Genomic DNA, 15,874 nt, shown 5'->3' on the forward strand with positions numbered 1-15,874 from the left:
ATGTAATTTTTTTTAAATTTTTTATTAAATATTTGTATTTTTTACTTTACTTTTAGGGGCTTCGGGGAAATATTGGGGGTCTAAACAGACCACTGATATTTCCCTTTTAAAATAGAAAAAAAGATTGAGAACACAAAGTCCTCAATCTCTTTTTCTGTGTCCCCTGTTATCAATGAACAGGAATCCACTATGAGTGTTCCTGTTCATTGATAACATGAGAACATTGTTTGTTTACTATAACTACAATTATGAATGAATGGGGGTGATGAGGATATAGTTAACATACCATATCCTCAATTATCTACAAACACTCAGCGATCACTGATCACTGCGTGTTTGTACTCGCTCTCCTCTCTGACACGCTTTCACAGGAGGCTGAGCGAGCGGTGTAGGGAGGAAAGCCCAGCCTCCTGTGACAGCGCTGTCTCCGCCCCCACACTGCTCTGCCGGACTGTAATAGGCGAAAGAGCGGTGTGGGAGGAGACGCCGGCCGCTCACATTGCTCTCCACCGCAGCACTCGGCCGGCTGTCACTATCTCTTCTCCCCGCTGGGACATAGAGCAGCGCCCAGCAGGGAGGAAAGAAATCAGGGATGCGGCGATGTATCGTCAGGAAAATGGCACTTTCGGCCAATATGTTTTTGTAGTCTATGCTCACCTGGTTTCCCATAATCAATCTGTCATCATTTGCATCTGCCTGCTGCTGGGTGTACCCTGGCCACAGAGCAGAGCAACCAATGAGCGATTGATATGAGTATGTATGTCTCCCTAGCCAATCCCTGGGAGGTTGGTAGCCAAGGGTACATGTTGGGAGAGAATACTTGGGGTGGACCATGTGAGCTGTCTCTTCCTCCCCAGGCCCTGCCTATGCGGAGGCTGCTATGGACTGTCTGATATGGCTAGGCCTGAAGCCTGGGGACTAGCCCTATGCTCATACTGAGGCCTGAGTCTGGGGGCCCAGTGGTTACTATTAATACCAATCATTAAGATGACCAATGACTTCTGATTCAAGTGCTGCTCATCCAGGTGCTCTGCACACAGATTGCAATGTCTGGATTAAAGGTCCTTCTCTGTGATGGCAGCAGTTACTCTATTTTATTGCTTAAAGGAGTCTACACCAGCCTGGATGATCCTGACCACATGCCTATGATGTATGATGTTGAGGTGTTTTCCTAACTGAAGAAATGGCTTGGAGAAGCTACTAAATATCTTCAAAATTGTGCAGAACAATTCCAGTTGAATGTGACTAACTACTACTAGGCTATAGGACAGATAGTAAAAGCAAATCTCCCCAGGTGTCATAACAACTCTTTCTATCTTCAATGAATAAAGAAAGGATTTACTTGCACAAATGATATCATTGAATTTCATGAAAGGCACCATATTTCAAATTAAATTATGGAAATTGTAGGGGGAAAAAAATCAAAGTTATAGTATCTGACAATCAGTCATGTTACATATTATTTCACATTATATATCAAAAATAAAAACTGAATGGCAGATTTTGACTGGGTGCCATAGACTATAAGTTTGTTTTTAACTCGTGGTGCCTTTTAACCTCTAATTGTGCCATATGTAAAATCCCTTTACAGTTTGGGAGGGTTCTTACCATGTCACTTGTACCAAGGAAACTGTTCTTTCTACAACTTCTAAAATAATTTAATAAGAACGTGAAACTGTGAAAGTGTCCTCCCTTAATAATAGCTCCAGGAGCTGTTATGCAGAATAAAATCAAAAGCTGCCTCCTGATAATGATTGTAATCTACTTACATCTACTGAACATTATTATTGTTACTTAATTGGATGAGATTTATGGTTGTTTTGTATTTAGGTCTGAAGCTAACAAAATATTTGTTATTTTATGTGATTGTGAAAGTGATAGTTGAAATCACTTGACCTAAACTGCAGCTTTTTCATCAGCACTGCCAGGAAAACTATTTGCAATTAGAGTTGCTCTCCAGCAGATGGCACTAATTACACAACCATTTGGATGCATGTTACATTAACAAATTGAACATGCAAGACTACATGGCTGTGATGCATTTCAACAATGCTATAATCAATATACAGTATTATGAATAATATCTAGAATTACCTTTTTTTCTATATACTAGCTAATGTGACTTTTATAAGCACACTTTAAAATAGTTTTCAGCATCTTTGCAAAGGCTGTTTATAATATACATAGATTCAGGATACCATGCAATATTTTTGTGTCTGCTGTTTTCCTTCAAATTTCCCAGTAGTTCTGGTGTAAAACCCTTGATGCGAATGTATTTTTCAGCCTGCTGTTTTCAACATTTTAATTGTATCTGATAACTGGACAAACAAATTGCTTTCTACCCACAGCAATTTTCCAAAGAACTTCGTCAGTGGCAGATAAATGTTGATGTGGTAAATGATTTGGCCTTCAAGCTTCTGCGGGACTATTCTGCTGATGACACCAGAAAAGTGGAGCTAATGAAAGACAACATTAATTTAACATGGACAAGGATTAATAAAAGGTATAATGTGTTTTCTAAGACATTTACATGTTAATACAAAGCTTAATGTTAAAAATATGAAACATGTGGTAACATATCCCAGAGTGCAAAAAAAAACACAAAGAAGTTATATTAAATACACTTCCATAATCAATACTAAAAGCATAGGCAAGACATATACATTCCTTAACATTCACCATTGTATCATATTTAATTGCTAATTAAAATATCATGTTTTCAGTGCAAACATTGTGATACTCTAATTGAAGGTTACATTAAATTACAGGAGGCTTATCTCCCCCTTCAGCTGTGAATTTCCCATAGGGTATAAGAGAAATTACTTGAATTTTCATGCATGAAAATATTGCCTCTGGTGAGCATGCATCATACAATGTTCTTACAAAGATTAGATGTCTTCATACACAGGGAACTAGTAGATAGGTGCCTGTTTTCTGGAGAATTATATTAGCTCTTTTTTAATGGTCGGACCAGCAGAGGTTTAATTTGCTTATTTCTTGTATTGAGTGAAGCTGATTTCATTGGCTGGTCGCTATGACAAATAAATGCATCTGCTATTCCATGTAGCTATTATATGATTATATTATACACGTGGCTGTCTCGACTATCACTTGGGGGATCTCAAAGCTCAGTTTAAGTGTACAAGATATATATATTAGGGATGCACTGATACCAGGCATTTTCACGAGTACTTGTGAAAATGCCCTAAAACATTGCACCGATGCAGGTGCTTTAAATTTATAAATAGCTTTGGGCTGCTTGTATAGTACAGCAGCCTGTTCATCCATCCGTCCCACACCCCCCGCCGACATGCCTCCAAGGTCCATCCCTCCAGCCGCAAATCCACCCCTGCGCGCCATGGTTTTTGGGCTCCCCCACTCTTCTGGGGGAGCCGGAACAACCACGGCAATAATTTGAGGATGGAGAGTGGGGAGTAGAGCGGAGAATGTCTGTTCTCTGCTCTCTGTGATCAGTGAAACAGGAGTACTGTATTCACAATGATCCCTGTGTCAGCTGTCACAAATGGAGCTGTACAGAAGATAGAGCACACATGTTCTCTATCTTCTATATTGGAGGGCAGGCTCATAAAGAGAGTCTGTCACCTCCAAATTATATCACATAGGGCCTTGTTATCCCCTGGGTGATATTAATAAAGTTAAGGGAAAAAAATACAGAATAATAAAATAAAGATAAGAAAAGTGATAAAATAGATTAAAACATTTTAAAAAATAATACAATTAAAAAAATAATTGACAAAAAGGTAAAACAATAAATAAATACAGTATAATAAAATTAAAATTAAAAAAGGGATAAAAAGGTTAAAAAAAAGAAAAGAAAAGAAATACAAATTTAAAATAAAAACCAACCCCCCCCCACATGCGCACGAGTAAATATGCATAAGGCATTGCCATCCAGTGCAGGCCTGCGCAATGTATTTTGAATTTAACTTGCAAATTGCGAGCAGGTGACCGCGCGGACCAATGAGAAGTGCTCCTTAGCACGGTTAAATATGGTTATGGTTAAAATTATTTTTTCATAAGGACAAGTATAATCATGGATTGAGTTACAGTTCTTCACAATTATAAAGAAACTGCCCTAAAATCATTAGTCTGCATTGTTTTAAAAAAATGTCACATGTCTCTTTAAGAAAATGTATGGGTAATTGGTATCAGCAAGTATATGAGGTAAAGTATTTGTACTTGATCTTGAAAAATGGTACTGGTGCATCCCTAGTAAACATAAATATATATACATATATATATATATATTAGGCTAGCTCAGGTTCATGTTTGCAAGATATAACCATGACAGCATGCAAACTCTATTGGGTAATAATATTATACATTGTGAAGGCCCATTAAGGCCCTCTGATTGCATGTACATTTACATTTTAAGTTTAACAGCTGTATGTGGTAAGCAATGAATACAAGCCATATCTGGTAGAGATGGGTAAGAAAATTCAAACCCTTTGCCCTGGAGCTAAATACCAGCTTTGTAAATGTGTAAGTTAGAATATAGGAGGGAATGTTAAAGCTAAATGCCAGGCAAATATAAAAGGTGCAAATTATTGCAGCTTTGTAATCATAAATACAACATTAAATGAATTTCAAATTCAAGCGGTATAAGAATTTGACTTGGTATCAGCTTTTTAGCAGTTAACTCTAAAGTCGATACAGTAGAGCCCCGAAAGAGGGAGGCAGAAGCAGCACAAGAAGGCAATCAGGAGTTCTACAGTGCAAGGAGCATGTTAACGGGAGGAGGGAGTAGAGTGGCAGAGAGATATGCTCATCATTGTGCTGCTTCTCCTTTAATTGTCCAGTCATTGGGTGGGGGAGTGACCTGTAAGTGAAGGTAAATCTGTAGCAGAGGAATACCAGGCTGCCTTCCTTTGCTAGACAGGTCTGTGCTGTGGGGCAGAGCTGTGTAAATCACGGGACTAGAATGAAACAAAATCCCATGGCAGGTAAAAATAGCTCTGATATATGTATTTTATTTGTGTAGTTAGCGGTTTAGATACAAGTACTGTTAAGTATTAGGTTTGAGGGTTGACTTACCTTAAAAATCGATGCTCATCTTAATCTTTCTCTGTAAAAACTGTATCAATGTAGAGATATGGTTTGTACTTCCTTTGGTGATAAATTGTATGAAAGCTAGGGATGCACCTATACCGCTACAAGTATCGGTATAGGTGCCGATGCCGAGTATTTTGGTGAGTTCTCATACTCACCCAAATGCTCTGATGCCTAGCCCGATACTTTCACTATCAGGAAGCCGGGCAGCGAGTGATTACATGCTCCCTGGATCCTGATTGACCGGGAAGCGGTATCGGTATTCTGTATCAGGCGAGTACTAAAAAAAAAATATCGGTACTTGCACTCGATATCTAAATACTGGTATCGGTGCATCCCTAATTAAAGAAAAAATTATAACACAGAAAAAATTTTTTTTTTGCTGAAATGCCTACTGCCCCATTGATAAAAGCTACTTTAAAACTGAGCTCCAGGGAAAATATATACTTACCTTATTCCTCACTCCCTTGGCAGCCGGCACTCTCCTCTGCTGTCCAACATCCGGCCTGTGGCTGGGTGCTCAGCCACCTCCTGTAAAATGCAGTGGAGAAAACCTTATTCATCATCCCCGGGGCAAAATGAGCAGTTAACCCACTTGGGGACCCACTGCAAGTGTATACCTTCTTTTTTTCTCTGGAATTCGGCTTTAATTACATTGATAGCAACAGATCTCTCCAGGTATAAACTTATATGTATTTTCACATACAGTACAAGCTTTATTTTTACTTTTATGTACAGATTGATGGGAAATATGAATAATCTACTGGAAGTGATTTCAGAACCTTAAAACAGTGATAAGAGCATTGAGATTCTCTCTGAAGATGATATCAATGTGGGAGATGTAGGTTGTACTCTCTTTAATTACATTGGTGGTGACAGATCTCCCTTGGCACAAAGTTATCAGTGTATGTCTCACATATAGATTGCAGAGAACGGCCTACTGGATGAGATTTCAGATGCTTGAAAGTGTGACAAGAGAATATTTTAGGTTCTCTCTAAAGATGATATCATTGTGGGAAATGTAGCTTGTACTTTCTTTCCTGGTGATAAGTTTTATTACTGAGGAGTTATTAACCAGAAAACTGCTTTTAGTTCATTGTGGAGTATATTGAATAAGGCAGCACATGGATGATCTCTGATTGCACAGCTTATTGACCTTTCATTCCTGTTATATTCCTTGCTTTTAAAAAATAACTAATAGTGCAGCCTATACCTCCAGTATCAATGAGTTTTTGTGTGATTTGTCTAAACGTCAAGGATAGTCAAATCTCAGGAGACAGGTAGTCAACACTCTTTAAAAAAGACAGCTGGCACCTAACTTTTGAGTTCTTCTTTAGTTGTTGTCAATGGAGCAGGCTCCTAAAAAATCATGCTAGCTCCTGAATTCCATATTGATTTGTCCAATATTTGCAGGTAGAATATGGGTTTGTAAAACTGCATACTGGTGAAAGGGATATAACTCTTTATAATTAGAAAAGCTTTATTAATGACTGCTCAAACAGGATCTAAACTTTAATTGGATGACATTTTATTAAACACTGTGAGGGCAATTCAAGAAAGCATTGCTGGTGATATTGTGGCATTAGAATGTCTTGTTCTCAATCATGAAAGCCTTGCAACAGTTGATTAACAGTTCTGATATGTAACAGATTCAGGCCCCATTCACACCAGCGTGGTTTACACAAGATTTTAAAAAAGGCGGTTCTGGGCGTTTTGAATTGCGTTTCAGAGCTGAATCGCAATTAAACACTCTCAAAACCACACTGATCAGAGCAGTTCCATTGATGTATGGAAGCCGTGATGATCAGTGTGGCAAAAAAGCTCAGGGAGGCGGTTTAGATTGCGCAGACCCATGCGATCGCGTGAACGGTCCCCATAGCAATGTATGGGATCGTTCATGTCGGCCGATCGCGTGGTTAAATGCGTGCGGCCTAACCACCCAAATGTGAACTGGGCAGGCTGGGCAGGCCTTGGGTAGTTCTTCTTTGTTTACTTTATTGCTGTAACAAATTCAAAATTAACCCCTTCGTGACTGAAGACATACAGTGTACGTCACCAGCATCGGGGCTGTTTAAACAGACTCCCGGTGACTTTTGCCGCCGGGACTCTGTTTAAACTTGTAGAGCCAGCCAGTTCATAGAAACTGGAGGCAATTAGGACCAACTTTAAGTTGGCGTACAGAAACAGGTTGGAGTAGGGCTGTGTACAGTGTACTGTATATAAAAAGAGCAATTTGCATGCAACAAACACCCCCCTATCACTGATCTACAGTTAGGCTTTAATTATTAGAAAATGTACAAATATCTATAGCAAACATGCAAAATGGTTACATGCCTATATTTAGGCTAGGTTAAGATATTTGCTTTGTGTTACCATGCCCATGTTATCATGCATTATATTTTATTAATTTGAATGAGTTGCCAATGTGCCTTCACACTTTTTTCCAGTGCACTACAACCCACAGATGGTTTACATTTTTGTGTTGTGGTGCACTAAAACTCAGGTCCATTGTCGTGCGTTGGTGATGTGCATTAAGCTGCCTTTCGAAATGAATGGAGTCACAATGCACCACACTGGTTCCTGTGCAAATTACAACAGCACAGATATGTGAATGTGGCATTTAAATGGAGATCTAATTCTAAACAACCTTTGATTTATATTGGGCTTAGTAGCCTGTGAATCATAGCATGTCAGTTACAAAATGTTAAAAAAACGTTTATTTCAAAGCCACATAAAAAGCAGCAAAATGCTATGGGTTGGACTTATAAAAAGTAGAGCCCAGCTGATGATATTGCTTTCACTGCTTGTACTCCTAAAAACAGAAAGATACAACTGTTGTTCAAAAAAACTAAGATTTCTGTTGTAGCGCTTGACCTTGTATGAGCCAACCAGGAGTTTTAATTGTAAGCAAAAGTTATTAATTTTATAATGCAGATTTGCCTTTGTACTTGAACACTGGCAAGAAAGCCTGTCTTTGTTCTAACTATGTGTTCAGATCAGCACCAATACATGCATTGCGTGGCAGACCTCAGATCAGCACCAATACACGCATTGCATGGCGGACCTCAGATCAGCACCAATACACGCATTGCATGGCAGAGCTCAGATCAGCACTATTACACGGTGATCCTCAGACCAGCATCAATACATGGTAGACCTCAAACCACCACCAAATTGCAGACCTCAGACCACCAACGCATGGGAGACCTCAAACAACCACCAAATTGCAGACCTCAGACCACCTCTAACACATGGCAGACCTCAGAGCACCACTAATTCCCTGCAGACCAGCTCCAATTTACACACTTCAGTCTGCATATCAGCTAAAAACACTGTATGATTGATACATTTACAATTTGTCATGCTTGAAAGAAAAAGAAAACTATTGTAGAGGCAGTCTTCCCTAACTACATGGATCAAGACATATTAGGCACACACGCAGACCCTCACAAATGCAGAGCAGTATCATCAGCCACAAATAGCATTTATTTTATTCTTATCCTACAGATTAGTGCAGAATTAAAAGCAAAGCTATTTGTGGCTGATGATCATGCTGTGCATTTGTGAGGGTCTGCGTGTGTGCAGGTATGAGGACTAAGATTTGTGCAGGTGAACGGTATGCATGTGGCACTCGCAGGAATATTCCTGGCGATCCTTCAGCACCTTTTACTTTTTTGTACTGTCAGCCAGCGAAATCGGCTGTGAAATCCACATGTCGGGCATGGCGAGTGAGAAAGCCCACTCCTGTCTGACGGACCGGCAGATGAGCTATCTTTCTAGGCAGGAGCTGGGGTAGACCTATTTGAAGGCATCCTCAGCGCACCTCTGCGCTCCTATAACATCAGGGATGTGGGTGGACCAGGCATGTAATTGACAGCCAGCTCGAGGGAGCTGTCAATTACATGTAAACTAAAGAAAGAGATCGCGTGCCAGATGCCAAGACCCCTGGGTTAGACCCTTTGTCAAGTTTTTATTGTGGTCTCTATCTTCCGGGGACCATTGTTACCAAGTTATAAAGTGAGGAGAAATCCAAAACATTTTGGAGAAAAAAGGTGAAAAGTTCTCCACTGGGAACACTTGTACCTGTGACAACTCTGTAAGTTGGGAATTCTGTTCACTTTGGAGAGAATTCCACTCATTTCTATTTTCGCCTTCAGGAGAGGAAGTGGAAGATAATCTCCTTAGGGGGAGACAGCAAGAAATAGCCTAATAGGGGTTAATATTTTGCAACTTTATCCAAAAGTAAAAAAAACACTACTTTTATAATACAAACAGAGTTTCTGGTAGTACTATTTTTTTTTCAATTCCCAGTGCCAAGTACGGCCAGCCAAACAATATGGTTACTGCTAAGGCCTATTGTACCCTCTGTGACAGTGTACTACATACATTGTTTCATTATTGCTCACGTCAGTCAAAGACATCAAAATGTAATTGCAAAAGTTCAGAAGGATATTGGGACACAGCAAATCACAAGTGCAAAAACTGCAGAAGTAAATGCTGAAATCCATTGTAAGCACACAGTGAAATACAATGAGTGTAGCACTACAAAACAAAATAGATACAAAGTTCAGAAGGCAACACATTATTTTTTTATCAAAGGGTGTATAATTACAGATACATATTTAAAGCTATTTTTTGGGGGGGATAAAGCTTGGTGTCTGTAGTTGGCCTAAGAAACATGTTAAAACTACACATTAAAAATTATATGAAAAGTGTCTTCTAAGCACACTGTGGAAAAACACAGTGGAAAACAGCATGCCTACTATGACTGCCAAACAAGTGCAGCAAAATACCAAGCAGACAACACAATCTATTTTTCCTATATACACTATTATCTAAATATAGATGCATATCTTAAAATATCTAATTATATTATGTCTTTTGGATAAGGCATACTGCACTGCAGTAAGCCTGAGAAATACACAGAAGTTAAAAGTGCAAAATGGAGAACAATTAAGTAAATAAATGACCACAATTGTCAAAATGCAGTGTCAAAAAACACAGTCAAATTTTGCGGCATAACAACTACAGTAAAAAGCAAAAAAAAAACGTTTTTCAACTATAACTTATATTTTAGTATGTTTATGTAGCTATATCTAATATGTATGTATTTTCATTTTGTTATTGTGTATGCAGCCTGCTGCATTGCCATTTGAAATTACCTGAGAAACATGCAGCAATACCTATTTGAGAATAGGGACTGAGGATAAAACATAAAATGATTAATATACATAGGTATTATGCACCATGGTCAAATAGAACATTTTTAAGAAAACTTTAATTTCTTCTAAACAGGAGCTCATTATTTTGCAAACTGGGAATGAAAGACATGTATGTAGATTGATGATCTACGCTTGATGCACACTCTTCTAACTAGGCACTTGGAGTACAGATGACAGACATGTTGACATGTTGAGACTGCACAAGAATGTCAGCTTTTCTGTCATATCATACAAGAAACAGACAAGTATTATTAGTCTACTATACAAATGAGAATCAAATTGCTGCATGCCATATGCATACTTAAAACAATGCTGAGCACTTAGTCCCCATTCACACCTGAGCATTTTGTGGACATGCAACAAATGCATACAAAAATGCACATTTTGATGCACGTTCATAAAACGTCAATGCAAATTGCGCTTGTTGTACCAAACGCTGTCGGTAAGATGCATGGTTTCCCCCCACATTTGCATGTGTTAAGACATGCACAAACATGGAGGAAAAAACTGTGGAATGCATATCACAGATTTTGCTATATGCACTATTTTTCTGCAGTTGTTGCACATGCAGGAACCCACTGAAATCAATGGGGGCACATGGCATACACAGAAAATTAATGCATAGTAATGCATGCAAATGAAACGCATGTTCCTGCTATGCTCAGATGTGAATGGGGCCGTGGGCCTTGTGCAGATGGGCAAAAGTCTCCACTGATCTATGAAAAGTGTTGGATCACTTTTCAGTGGGTGGTGGAGCAGCAGTTGCCCCTTATCTTCACTTTGCCATCTATTCTAAGCACTAGAAGATACCCATGTGGAGTCCTAAGTATGAATCTACTCCAAAGAGACAATTAGATAGGTAAGAAATCTTTATTTAAATTATTATTTTTAGTTATGCTGTTTGAATCGGAACAAATAACAAACATATAGTGGGAGTTTTTCAAATCTGACAGACAATTTGCAAAGGTGGAAATACATTTTCAGCTTGTTTTGTATAAAGAGTCACATTAGTGTAATGTTCTGTTCTCTGCATTCCATAATTATAACAGATTATTTTCTAAAGTGTTTTGTGGCTTTTGATGCTACATTTCCAGCTGCATTTATTTTAGTTGCTCTTGCACATTAGCATTGCTGTATCTGTGCTGTCATGACACAGTCCAGTGTGGCGCAGGGTTCGCATCAGAATTCATTATTTTCTTTTTGAACATAATGTGTACTTTCTGTTTATACACACAAACACACACTCTCTCTCTCTCTCCCTCTCTCTTTCTTTCTTTCGTTTGTTCTCTTTTTTTTCCTTCTTCTACACTCTCATTACTTCTCTCTCCTTTGTTCGCTGTCTCTCTCTCCCTGTCACCGTCTTTCTTTTTTTCGGTCTCTTTTTTTTCTTTCTTGTACCCTCTCTCTATATATATCTCTTCCACTCTCTACTGCCCTCTATCTTTAGTTCCCTTTCTCTCATGTCCTATGTCTCATTCCCTGTATCGCTTGTGCCCTTGGCCTTATTTGTTGTCCCTCACTTTCTCTTTTTCTCCCCAGTTCTCTCATTGATGATTTGGTAACTTTTTGTTGCACTGGACCTTTAAAAGTGTAACACCAGCATTATAAAATGTTATTTTTCAACTTCCTTTAACAAACCAAGCTGTCCAATGAACAGTGGCAGACAGAGGTTTTAGACAAACTATTTAACACTGACAAGGATGCTTACATTGGTTAGTTTTTATTCATATATGAAAAACCTTTATCTCAAAAGGAAAAAAGAGACTGTTGCTATAACTGCTAAAGTGTTAGCTGGGTGGCTCCATTACTCCTCTTTAGAGTATATCAACCCTAAAGCTGGCCATACACCTTACAACCATCGCAAGACTTTTGATCTGCCCATCTTAAACAGGCAGACCGTACTTGCAATCATCGCAAGCCTGCCCCGCTGAGGGGTGGGCTTCCGATGACTGCAATGCTGAATGGGCAGGGTGCGCTTGCGCACACCGGCCCATGCGGCATTTGTCTTACGAGCAGGCCACAAACCCGCCGACAATTGTATGATTCTCAGCGGGTTTTCGAGCCTGCTCGTAAGACAAAAGACGTGCGACCGTACAGTAGAAACGGTTGCACCCCTTCCATACACCTGCCGATTATCGTACGATCGCGGGATTTCCCGCGATTATCGTACGATAATCGGCAGGTGTATGGGCACCTTAAGAAAGGAAGTGTGTTACTGGCTGGTTCACCAGGTGAAAATAAAGCAAACAAGACTGAGAAAAAAGAAAACTAATAAACCACATTTAAGGATTAGTAAGCTGCAATATATTGCTTTTTTGGTTTTGGGTTTAAATACACTGTAATTATAAACATAAATGTAAAAAAAAAGTTTGCAGTTCTTACTACCAGATGGTGAGTATATCTACCTTCACAAAGTAAGAAAAGGATGGGGTATGGGATTGGTGCAAGACCTTGCCTTCCCTTCCCCCAACAACATTGCAACCTAAATCACATACTAGTCCAATTTATACTGCTGACCTGCTCAGGGACAAAAAGGTGTTACCTCTCTCTCATTGTGGTTTTCAATTATAGGGTCCCCATCTTTAGCTTTGCACATGCAACTGGGGACAACCATTATTCACAATGGCCAGCCCTAGTACCCACGCCTGAATTCCTACATGAGAGGAACATGGAAGAGGCAAAACACTATGCCAGCCCTAGGCAGGATGATGAGTATGAACTGGACTTTCCACATGTCTGGTATGTGACATAATTTTCAAAGCTGCTGCAAAGGACAGAAGGAAAATAGTGTGGGAACTTCTTTTAAAAGTTCCCCTTTCCCGATAAGAGGAATGCTGCAATTTATTTCCACCAGAGGGCTTTTTGTTTAGCCCATCTAACTTCCAGTATATGAGTGTTGGATGCAGCCAAGCTCTGTTTCGTTTGCTTTGCTAAGCTCCTTTTTGTGTTGAGCCATGTGCTGTTTTTTTTACATGTGACAATAAAAATGTTTAGGATATGATAAGAGTTTTTTACCAAGCATTTCTTTTTACTATTTGTGGTTTGGAAGTATAATCACAAAAACTTTATATTTCCCTCTTCTAGCACAGCTTAATATGTAGGGTATGTCTCACGCCTAAATGCTACAGCCCTTTTCATTGTGGTAAGAGGAGTGAGCTACTATACGGTTTGCATCATACATACATCAAACTCAGTAATGTCATACCTGACATTCAAATAAATCAGCTCATTATATATCAGTTAGGAAAAAAAAGTCTAAGTCCATATATGCATGTCCTAAGCAAAAGCTTAATTGTTATAGAGTTTAACAAAACCAAGTCATTCCAGGTCAATCAACTACATTTGTATAAAATGAATTTATCATCATGACAAGTAATAGAGAGTCTCCTTACTGTTATGATTAAATAAAATTATATCAACCTCTTGGCCTTACAGTATTTTAAGAGTGTAGCAAAAATACAATAATGGGGCTTTATCTCAAAATGGCAGTAGACTGTTTTTTTGTTTGTTTGTTCATAGTTCTTTTTATTGTGAGTGGATATACATAAAATATGGCATATCCACCTTTTGCTGGTGTTAAAATAAAATTACTCAAGTATCTATGTTCTTGTTCATTTATATAACCAATGTATGAGAATATTCTTTTTGACAGCCAAAATACAGTAGAGTTCCCATTGTGATAGGGGTGTTAGCGAAGTCTGTGACAATTCAGATAGGGAATGAAAGAGGCATAGGGCCGGGGAGCAATCTCTAGGTATCCCTGATAGTGTCAACATATATTCTAGCGAAAGACATTCAGAGATCCAGTCGGCCTTTACACAGAGTATGCTCTATGTACAATTTTAAATTGCATTTCTCGCCATTGTTCGTTAGAAATGGAAGCAGTTAGACGCTTCCAACCATCAAGTAGGAGCTGGTGGGTGTCTGCCGACGTGAGTTGTAACAAAGGCGCCCATTTGATAGCATATGTGGGTATAGATGAATCTGAGTCGTGATAGGTAAGGCTAAGGCATTGGTACAGTGAAGGAAGAGACATTTTTGTGGGTGGGGAAGCTAGGAGACGGAGGAAAGGTACATCAGTCCCATCTGACTTTGAAGAGGGTAAGTGGGTGGTTATAAAATGTTTGATCTGGGCATATTGGAGAAAGTGTTTAGGCGATAGGTGGTAAGTGTTTGAAAGTTCAGCAAATTCCCTGCAGAGCCCTCGGTAATAGATCAAATTGCCTAGCGTCTGTATGCCTTTGGAGTGCCAGTGTCTGAAGGTTTGAGACGCAAGTCCTATGGCAAATGCAGAAGCAGAAACCAGGGGCATGAGTGGGGATAGTGTGCCCTTAAGACCGTAGATTTTCCTAACTTCTCTCCATGTTATAATGGTGTCCTGCAGCAAGGTGTTTTGTTTAATATGACACGGCAATGAGTGGAGAGGGGTATGTAAGACCACAGGTGTACTAAGTGCTTTTCCAGGAAAGTGTTAGAGTAATGTTCAGAACCATTCAGCCAATCTCTGGCGTGTCTTAGAATGCATGCCAAGTTATAAAGGCGGATATTAGGAATGTTTGTCCCCAAGCTTGCCCGAGGGAGCTGAAGTTTTGAGAGCGCAATCCGCGGCTTCCCTCTCCAAATAAACCTGGTGAATGCCTGATTAAGCAGGTGTACATCCTTATGTCTGAGTAATAAGGGGACTGTTTGAAGAGGATATAAGAGCCTAGCAAAACTCACCATGCGTATCAAATGACACCTACCTAGTACAGACAAGGGGAGATGCTGCCAAGCAGCAAGTTCCTGTATAATGCGTTTGATGATGGGGGAATAGTTCAGAGCGTAAAGGTCTGTGGCCGATTTAGTCTGTATATCCCTAGATATTTTACAGAGTTGTATGTGAAGAGGGTAGTTGGACAACCAAGGTAAGTCGTTCCCTTTGAGAGTGGGATTTAAGTATAGAAGCTCGCTTTTATCTATGTTAATTTGGAGACCAGAGAACTTGCCAAATGACAGCAATAGCCCTGCGAATATTGGTAACCGCTGATCTTCCAGATACAAAACCTGACTGAGCAGGGGAAATAAGTTTGGGCAAAATACTTGCCAGTCTATCTACCATGATTTTAGATAAGTATTTGGCGTCCTGGTTTAACAAAGATATAGGGCGGAAGGATCCTGGCTGTAGGAGGTCCTTATTTTTTTTAGGTAGTAGTCTAATATATGCATTATTAAATGTAAGGATATTGATGGTCTCATATGATGCGATTGTATAGGGTAAGGAGAGCAGGTGAGATATCATCCATCAGTAATTTATAGAATTCTGTGGACAACCCATCAGGACCAGGTGCTTTTGCTCTTTTAGAGGACTTCATAACTCTTTCTAATTCTTGGGTAGTCACTTCCTCATTGAGGAAGAGCAAATCAGTGTCATACAGCTAGGGTAGATCAATAGATTTCAGGTATTGGGATCCACCTAGTGAGTCAACCTGTTGAGGTCTGTACAATTTTTGATAGTAAGAAGAGAAAGTTTTAGAGATGTTATCCGAATCTGTGTGTATCTGCCCCTCGCTGTCAGCCAGTTGAGTGATATGAGAAGTCTTATA

The 15,874-nt window shown here is 39.4% G+C and overlaps 1 protein-coding gene across 1 annotated transcript in view; it reads left to right on the top strand.

Annotated features, from left to right (window-relative positions):
• The window catches only part of LOC108790765 (dystrophin-like), an 80,182-nt gene extending 66,796 nt beyond the window's left edge, over window positions 1–13,386 (top strand). Inside the window, exons 4-6 of the mRNA XM_018561106.1 lie at window positions 2,349–2,503; window positions 12,864–13,031; window positions 13,377–13,386. Of these exons, the coding sequence (XP_018416608.1) occupies window positions 2,349–2,503; window positions 12,864–13,031; window positions 13,377–13,386 (333 nt within the window). The remainder of the gene's footprint in view (window positions 1–2,348; window positions 2,504–12,863; window positions 13,032–13,376) is intronic.
• Window positions 13,387–15,874: the final 2,488 nt, after the last annotated feature.

The sequence above is a fragment of the Nanorana parkeri genome, unplaced genomic scaffold (genome assembly GCF_000935625.1).
Source record: "Nanorana parkeri isolate BGI_ZX_2015 unplaced genomic scaffold, ASM93562v1 scaffold500, whole genome shotgun sequence".
Lineage (NCBI taxonomy): Eukaryota > Metazoa > Chordata > Amphibia > Anura > Dicroglossidae > Nanorana > Nanorana parkeri.